General features: G+C 37.9%; 1 protein-coding gene across 1 annotated transcript; it reads right to left on the reverse strand.

The window, feature by feature from the left end:
• Positions 1-1,641: 1,641 nt before the first annotated feature.
• On the reverse strand, positions 1,642-8,389 carry vax1 (ventral anterior homeobox 1). Its single transcript, XM_040139527.1, has 4 exons — positions 8,302-8,389; positions 7,504-7,758; positions 5,636-5,823; positions 1,642-2,215 (listed from the first exon to the last, which is right to left on the reverse strand). Exons 2-4 carry the CDS (start codon positions 7,715-7,717, stop codon positions 1,670-1,672), a joined length of 948 nt encoding a protein of 315 aa, XP_039995461.1. The 5' UTR covers positions 7,718-7,758; positions 8,302-8,389; the 3' UTR covers positions 1,642-1,669.
• Between the last annotated feature and the right edge of the window lie 1,514 nt (positions 8,390-9,903).

Below are 9,903 nucleotides of genomic sequence, written 5' to 3' on the forward strand. Positions count from 1 at the left end.
TTTTAACTACAATTTCTACATATTGTTTCAAAGGATGAACAGTAATAACATCAGCAGGTCAAATTACCAAAAATAGTGTAAAAAACTTTCAGGAACATACATATCAGGTCAATGTGTATAAGAGGTACAGTCATGAAATTTATCATAACTTGAGTCATAGCAACATGTATGAAAGAAAAATGAAAAACACACTTTGTCTGTATCCATATACAGGACATAATATATATGCACATTTGTACCACATTTCACAAATTTCAAGATATTTCACAACAACAGCACCAAAGAGCTTTTGTTTGATTCCTCAACCCTGCAATACATTCATTCATTATTTTCCAGATACTAATAATCTATTAATTACAGAAGTGAATAATTTACAATAAAATAACAATTTTAAGGTACTTTTTCTCATTTCCGGTAATTTTATACTACAATAATTCCATTCAGTCTTCCCATGCAGCAGTCTGCCTAAATCTTTTATGAGGATTCTAAAAAATTTCACACAGGTTACTATATTCTTAATGATTGAAAAACCTGTTACCTGTTCCACAAAGCAAGCAGCTTACTAATGCTCAAAAGCCCTTTTGAGGACTCTGCCTTTCAGCAACTCATTCCTGCACTTAGCTCCTGCATGGAGTATAAACTGTACACCAAAACGCTGAGGACTCACAGTGGTATTAAAATCACAGGCAAAAAAGTCAGGTACTGCATCTTGAAGAAGACAATGCCACAAAGTGAAGACTTTTGTTGTAAAATGTTTAAATCCTCACCAAACCATAGAGAAAACAACACTGAACAATTGAAGCATCATACTGTATGACAACACCTTTTCTGGATTATGTTTTGGTTTGGTCCAAACTTAATACAAACAGATGTACAAAAGAGCTTTTTATAAGAGCATTTTTTGCAAGGCATCTGCATAAGCAAATTGCACTGACATGTCTAATGCATTAGGTTTCGCGCTGACACTGGCCTTGCAGTGACCTTCAAATAGAGGAACTTTTTTCTTCCCCAATTCTATGTTGAAAAACGGCCTTGCTTGTTCGGTCATAATGCTGCATTTTAAATTTTAAACATTATGATTTGCTAATTGGATCTCACAAACTGCTGCTGCTGGTGTTTGACAACTCACTTTCTTTCTCCTCATCTGCTAACTGTGGTGACATGCATCTACCCAACACAATCAAATAATAATAAAATTCAAAACGGTACCATCACTTTACACTTTCTGTCACCAATCCCATACTTCCTGCTATACACTATGTGCCGCTTCTCCAGCGGTAGCGCTTTTCTGGTATGAAGCAGTCATATTCTCTGGGCCCCTGTCCATATTGTTATTTTTTTAACAGATAGATCTAAAGCTTTGTTAATCAGAAACCTGAAAGATCCCTCAGTAATCACCTCAGAGTGCGTCTTTCTAATTCTCTGTAACAAAGTCCTGTATGAATATTTTGTGCAAAACCTTTCCACCGCCAATTTGTCATTGTTAGATGAGCTTGTACAGGTCTTTGTTTTTTTCCTTGTACAAGGTGCTAGTGCCACTGAAATACGCAAACTGCTACAAAACTTGACACATACAGATGAAAGAGACTGAGCAAAAGCAAACAAAGACAGTGAAAGCCAAGGAAACAACCAAAACATGTCCAGAGGAAACAGGAATTCCAACAAAGCATCATTCCAGAATTTTCTTGTCCATGGATTCTTTGCCATTGGTCCGTGAGTAAGGCTCAAAAGCAGAGGAGCTCAGGTAGCGGGCAGAAAGTTCCTGCAGGTTGCCAGCCAGCGAGCCAGCCATGGACAGGGGATTGGAGGAAATGCGGGCGGTGACACCACTGAGTAAGGAGGGCATGGGGAAGCTGAAGAGGCTGTGAGCTGCAGGGGAGCTCTGCAGGCCCGACACTGTCCCTGAGCTGGTGACGGTGGGTAGAGGAGGGCTCCCGCCTGCTGTGCCAGTGCTGCTGCCACCGCTGCTGCTGCTGCTATTGCTGCCATTACTGGCCATGGCCATTGAGGGAGGGCGCAGGGCAGAGCCCAGAGTGCCGCTGCTGCAGTGGGGTAGGAGGCCCGGCAGACCTGGAGGTGTCAGCAGCCGCCCCTGCTCCAGCAGTCTGAGGACACTGCAGGTTGCTGCCGTTTCTGAAACCACTGAACGCAGCTCAGAGTCCTTCCCCTGGTCCTTCTTCTGCTTGGTGCGCCGGTTCTGGAACCAGACCTTCACCTGAAGGAACACAGATGAGAGAAAGAGCCTTTAGAGAATGCTAATGTATAAATTGTAGTTCATATTTTATTATATATTGCCTTAATGGGACAGGTTACAGATATTAATTTAAATAAAACCTTTTCAGTTGTTGGTGGCATAGCAGTAACAAGACTGGCCTGCAATAATTCACTTTCAGTGATACTGACTGTAAAAACTGTGATTATAGTGTAGCAATAACCTGATAATCTCAGTACTTGGAGTTAATTGCACCTTGAATTATACAATTCTGTCTTCACAGATTAAGTTGACTGCTTTTACCAAGAGCTTTTGTTCACACAGCAAAACCTTTAATGTGCCTGTCCATTCCCAACCCAATCGCCACATGTACTTTCAGATACTCACTAATGTATTGTAGCTATATTGTATATGCAGGGATGCTTACACACACACATATAAAAAAAATTTGGTCCAACGTGTAATTGATCAAAAACTGCTGTTATTTTATTCTGTCGTGAAGGAGAGGGCTCACTATGGTTAACTAACGGGCAGGTTATTGCAATAAAAACTTCCTCAAAGGGTGCCTGTCCCTTTGAGGAACCCCACTTAACTTTCTCAGCCTCTTACACTACTAAAAGTTCAAGCATGAACTGCGATCCAAATAGTCAGCTTTAGTTTGTCTCTGAAACAGAGAACTGCCAAAAAAAAAACACAGATACGATCATTGGTTTTACTGAATCTTTTTGTTTGATGTGATTATGTTGCATAATTGTGGTGTGATAATGAATAATGATGATAATGTGATAATGATTATTTTAACGCTGAAATTATCAGTTGAGATTGAAAAAAAATTAATTGCCAATAATTTTGATAATGGCTTGGTTGTTAAAGTCAATTATCGAGCAAAAAATCCAAACATTCACCGTAGTCAGTTTCTCAAATGTGAGGATTGCAGCTTGTCTGTGTTTTATTCATTTTAAATTGAATATATTTGGATAGTAAAGTTTTTGATTGGAGAAAACAACCATTATAAAGATGCCACCATAGATCTGGGAACTTGTGATAGTTTATTTTTTTAAATTTGTTCTGAAATTGTATGGACTAAATGATTAATTGTGTAATTGGAAATCTAAATTACATATTCATATTGATCAATTGATCATTTAAATAACCGTACATTGCAGTCCTTAGCTACAAAAACCCTGACTATCACATTTTGAATTTGGAGGTATGGTATTTCATAGGACCAGTGGAAAACTGGTCCTATGAAATACCATACCTCCAAATTCAAAATGGCCAACATTAACTTTGTTTTCAGTGACCTGTACGTTCTTTAATTAGCATCCTGGGACTCCCTGGCCCTGAAAATGTATGTTTAGCCTCCAGAATTACATAGAAAAAAAATTGAGAAATCCTAAATTCGCCTTTTTAAAAATTAAAGAAGCATTCCATGGTTACCCCTCAGAACATGACAACATCTGATTGGTTATTCTTCCAGTTTGTAAAGTTCCAAATCTCCACGTAGTTGGAATAAAATATATTATTGTCACATCAAAAAGTTCAGCTATTCCAATTGTTTCAGGAATGTTGCAAATATTTTTTATAATATGTGTACAGCATATACCCAGAAGTTTATGTAGTATCAAGATAAAGAGAAAAAAAACGAATTCACTTTATTCCCACACCTAAGGATGGAAAAAAGAATGCATTCTTGTTGATATCATTGATTAAACTGTAGCAAGAGCACCCACCGTGTAATTTAACATGTTCAATCAAGTCATTCATCTGGCTCAACAGATCCATTTAGACACTTTGACATATCCATCGTGCAGTGCCACATAGTCTTCTTAACTGAATACATTTCAAAACTGAAACAAATACAGGGTTTTCTATGTACTGTACCTTTAAGTCTCCAGCAATCACACATGTTTGATTTCATATGGAACAAAATGTGCAGGTACCAATCAGCAGGAAGCCTCCAGCTCAATCTTGCTGGTAGTCCAATCAGATTTGAATATTTTTTTCCTTCACTTCAGTAGGTGGTTTAACTCCTCACTAGCTGCTAACAACCATTTCACGTCCAGAAGCCCTGCTGGTTAATCCAATATTTTCAGTTTATAAAAAATAACTTCAGACACTTAATTAACTTGTTTTGAATTTATGTTAAAAAAAAAAAAAAAAAAGAATAGCGGCAATTGTGTTGGTCAAATTAAAAAAATTGAAACATTAAAACACTGAAAATGTGAAAAGTTAAAGCAAACTAAGTGAAATTTACAAAGCTGTTAATAAAAGGAACCTTGTCATTGTTATAAATCAACGAACAGATTAAAGTTGTGGTGTCATTTTGTGAGAGAAGGTTGACTTCTTGCAGACCTCCACTCTAGCTCAGCCTCCTTCAGCCACACTGAAAGCCACAACACATAACACCAAAGACCAAGCCGATGGCACCGTTAGCCGTTTTGCACATTTTTAAAAATAAATAAATAGATGAATGAAACTCGAGCTGAAAATACACCAGAGCTTTGATGCGGACAGCATGGGCTCCCTTGAGTATAATCACAGGGTGACTGGGTGACTGTTGCTGTGGAACCTGGTGTCAAACACAGAGTGCGAACACAGTCCACCCACAGCGGACACTGCATGGCCCACTGCTGACCTCACATGTACAGTATTAGGTGAGAAGGAAGTCTACATTTTTTTCCTAATGGCAGCTTTCATTTTAGCACCTTCAGGCAGTACCTTCAAATACTCCATAAGCTACTGTATATCGACAATCCATTAAATTAATCAAAAAGACCAATTGATTACATTTACTATAAAGGGATACGTACATTTACATATCTTTCTGTGGGAAATCCTTAAAGGTGCAATCAATAATCTAGAACCTGCGAGCACTCCTAAATTAACTGACAGGTCTGTGAATACAACCACCAGCGCTTGACAAAAACTAGTTGTTGATTATTATTGGTGCCATTAAATGTTTATTTACATCTGTAGTATTTGTAAAACAGGCCTGTAGTTTTAAACATGATCAGCTCTGAAACACAAAATTCTTACTTCCATCTGTGATTAAAACACTGTAATTATGTATGTGAGTATACTACTTTAAATTATAAGGACAAAATAAACAAACTGTTTTGTCTGAATCAGAATTAATTATTGATTTGTGTCAGGGCTTACAAATTAAGTGAAATTACTTTGTATAGGTAAAATAACCTTCTTCTGTAACAAAGCAAGTGGTCCTAATAGATCGTAGCATGATTATCTGAAGTCGAAATAGATGGTAGGGAGTAGGTTTAAAAAGACACAAAAAGGAAATTACAGTAAATCTTTTAAAAACAAAATCATCCATTATGTGTTTTGCACAGTAGCTTTTCCTGTTAACACAGAATAAATTCATAATTTTTAAATCTAGTAGGTACAAGGATGGTGCATTTATACCTGAGTTTCAGACAGATTGAGCTGGCGTGCCAGTTCAGTCCGTTCCCTCCCGACCACATACTGGCACCTCTGAAACTCCATCTCTAACCGGTAGAGCTGCTCTGCAGTGAAGGAGGTACGGGTCCGCTTGGGCCGGTCCAAATCCAAACCCTTTGGCAGAATAATCTCTCGGATAGAGCCTTTAGCATCTGCAAAAATACGCACTTTGAATTAAAAATGTTGAGGCAAAGAATACAACCAAGTAACAATCAGAACAGATTAAAAAAATATATTCCTAGGTGTAGACTGGTTTTACATTGCTAATTACCTGAACTATTATTATTATTATTATTATTATTATTATTATTATTATTATTACTACTACAGGGAGCACAGAAGTGAAGGTACTGAGAATTCATAATAATGTCAAATGTCAAATTCCGATTTTACTTACTAAATTTATGAATATGTGGACTAAATGGAACATGGTATACTTAGAGACAAATACTGTTTAAATTATGTTTCGCGTCAATGAGCTGTCAGCAACCTACCTTTTAAATTATTAAATCAGAAAATATCAGTCCAGATTAAATACCATTGACAGAAAACTCCAAAATGTTGTTATTCTGTGATTTGGTATGAATTCAAATAAGATGTATAAAGATAACATTATACAGTATGTATTACGAGTGCTGACAAATGTGTACACCTAATAAGTGAGGATTACCTAAAATCATAAATAAAAATGACTGAAACATGATGTGGTTCCATTTCAGTCCACTCATATAATCCATACCTGTGTTACCATAAAAGAAAAATTACAACAGTGCGTGCTGTCATCAGAGTTATATTAAGGTAATGTAACACTCTGCTTAACAAGGATGTGCAAAATTTTTAAAAGCTAGTAATAAATTTACCATCCTTTCAAATCGTGCTTTATAGAAGTGATGGCAGTGCTGTCAGAAACAAATTTGCAATAATTTTATTACTAAAAAAAACAAAAACAAATAAATAAAAATATATAACACGATTTTCCAAAAAAAAAAAATTCAATAAAAAACGTTTTTCTACAGTTTAAGAAGCGAAGCTGCTCTTTCATTATATCTTGTGTAATTAATCCTCCGTTTTTAGTGAAGTCATATTTTTAATTTATTTTACTCTCTGAGCTCCTGACAGTCATATACACAATTCCATGGATGATTTGTTGACCTTACATATCCATACAAATAAATTCCGATTGCCTACTTTTTGCTGAGGTTAAATATTTATCATTTTAATATTTATCACCCAGAAAGTAAATGCAGTACATACAGTATAAAACACTGTAGGCGTTTTTCCTTAAATGCATGACGTTGCACACATGTAAATTTAACCAGGGAAATATACGTGACATTTTTACATTTTAATAATTAACATTAAACATTTTAGAATAAATTTGCATTAGTTATTATGTAAGTATGAAATCTGTATTAAGATTTACCTCACCACAGTGTTTAGAAAAAGTTGAATGACAATAATAAATTTGAAAAAAAATCACTATGGTCATGCAGAAAGATTGGCCTAAAATTAAAGATACATTTTTTTCTCTAATAACAATTAAATAATTTTCATGACAAATACTTCGGTTAGTTGTCTAACTCAAACTGAAAAAAGCATATCCAGAGATCTCTTTATTTAAAATATGCTCCATAGATTTAAATGAAATAATCTGTTATAACTGATTTTTAGTTTAAGGGGATATTTTGCCATTAACTTTAATTTTAAAATTCAGTAAAATCCTAACAATTTTTTCTGGAAGATACTTTTTTTTTCCTGATTCTAAAATGCATGTGAATCTAAGTACAAAACTGACAAAACACACAAATAAACAAGCAAAAAAAAAGCCTTACCTCGGACTAGTATTCTCCGACAGTAGTCTGGGTCCCCTGTGCTCCCTCTGTTCCTCTCGCAGTTGTCTAGAGTCCCAGAGGGGGAAAAGGAGTCCTGCTGCTCCTTGAGGAAGCTTTTGGTCAAGCTGCCCTGGGAGTCCTTGCCATCCTTACCCTCCTTTAGTCCATTCTTCAGCACCATCCCTTCCGCCTCTTGGTTGTACCTGACCTCCATTCTCAGTTTATCCTCTTGGACCTGCGGCTCGTCTTTTTTTCCTTTGTCAGGTGAAAAAAAGAAGGATATTACAGAGAGCACGGCACACCAGATCGTCTGGACAGTGTGGGTTTTAGTTTCAAAACAGCACCTTTCAGCAGGGCAGAGTCAGCTATCTAATGTTTGTTGAAAATACTTCTGTTGCCAGACCGAGGAGCCCTATTAGCACTGACCAAACTCCCTTTGCCCAATGATCATGTACTTCTCAGTGAAACTCAACAGTAATTCAGGACCCCCCTTTCCTCGTTACATAGACATCAGGCTGATAGATGATCTTCAAATAATCAGAGCCATGGATGCGCACTCGCTGTTTCAATTGATTACGGTAATTTTGCTGCCTCCACATTTGCGTAACCTCATGAATACACTAAATTGTTTGGGGAAATAGATCAGGTCTTGATAGAGGGGTTTGCTCGTCCCGTCCCCCTCTGTTTGCCTGCTCTCAGCCCAGGGAATCAAGACAAATGATTGGTCTTGTCTCGCAACCAAGCCTCCCTGAACCCCACATAAACGCACACAATCGCAGGAGTACGACTCTTCCAGACCTGAAAAAAGTTCCTGGGTGCTTCATTCTTCCATCCGCAGAACACGGCCAGACATTTTTTCCCAAGACTTTTCACACTGCACCTGATTGCTCCAGCATGTCAGCGAACTTTGATCCCGTTTTTCCCTTTGACTCTCTCGCCAATCAATGGAATTCTGCAATGTGCAGATCTCACCACTATGCTATTGTAAGCAATAGACACTGGGAGAGAGCCAGAGAGAGAGAGATAGGTGGAAAAAAGCATAACGAACAAATCCATGTCAGTCAAAATTTATGAAGGCAATGGTGAACCAGCCAGTTTAAGCAGTGCAAAACAGGTTCTGCTTTGACTAGAATTGTGTTAGTTTCCTGTGTCATCCTGTGTTCATCTAGAGAACTATGCAGAACAGCCCAGCGAGGTCCTGGCTACTAATGCCACATCCATCAGTATTAAAATGATTGCACCCCAGAAGCACTTCAGCTCTCAAAATCTTAACCTATACATTTGAAAAATACAAAAAAGGAGAAAAAAAACTTGTCTTTAGTGCTTAGACTGCCTACACTCTCTCTCACACATGCATACCCCTGGAATGGCCCCTACCTCTCTCCATCGCTCGCCTTCCAGCCCACTACCCACCCACCAAACCACCAACTCTTAGCTATTTTCATTGTCAGTGCAACAATATCTCAGAACACAGCAGTGGCCAGTAATCCAATAAGACCATTGATTAGGCCACAATGATTCAATTCAAACCAGTGGCCTAGTGCAAGGAACATTCTCTGGCCCTTCTTGTCACCTTAGCTGGCCAGAAGCCCTCTTCAAGCTGCCCCCCTCCTTGAGTGCCATTCATGCCTTTATGGGAAACAGAGAGGAAAAGGAGTGAAAGATGGCAATTATCTAATTGGACTATTAACAAACAATTCTGCGAGTGTGGCTGCCTGGCAGCAGTCTTGGGGTGGGTTTAAGGGCTGCATGTTGGACTAACTTTATTCATTGAGTGTTTGGGGGCTGCTGCATGGAGTGGGGCAGGATCTATTGTTTGAGAGAGGTAAAAAGGAGGCTAAAAAGGGAGTGACTAAAGGGGATCTGGGCTTCTCAAGCTGTGGTACAGAGCCCCAGCCTGGGAAATAGATTGAGGATGCAGCATCTTGGCCTCTCAGTGACACACAACGGCTGAGGAGGAGAAAAGACTGATGTGTTCAGTTTCTACATATCCAAAAATATCACACACTCAGTGTGCAAAGAATACTGCATGTATGCTGTGTATCAGCATAAAATCTCTTTAACAACAAACACAGTTGCAAATTGCCAACACTGTGTTTCAAGTGATTTAAACCAAACTATTCATGGAACTTCATTTGATAGATCAGTAAAATTACAAGGCTAATTCTATTAGCCTGGTGCACACCAACACATGCATTGCAACACATACATTGCAGTGCAAGTCACTTGGAAAATATGAATAGTATATTAAACAAATTTCTATTCCATGCTTCACTAGTATGATACTGTACATATAGAGGAGATCATTTCTGAGTTTTCACTCATAGATAAAGGGTTCCTATGGTAGGTGCCCTGGATCAGTTGTACAGTCATAACAAAAAGGTTCTATATATCAAAAGA

Source organism: Xiphias gladius, chromosome 11, assembly GCF_016859285.1.
Source record: "Xiphias gladius isolate SHS-SW01 ecotype Sanya breed wild chromosome 11, ASM1685928v1, whole genome shotgun sequence".
In the NCBI taxonomy this organism is placed as follows: domain Eukaryota; kingdom Metazoa; phylum Chordata; class Actinopteri; order Istiophoriformes; family Xiphiidae; genus Xiphias; species Xiphias gladius.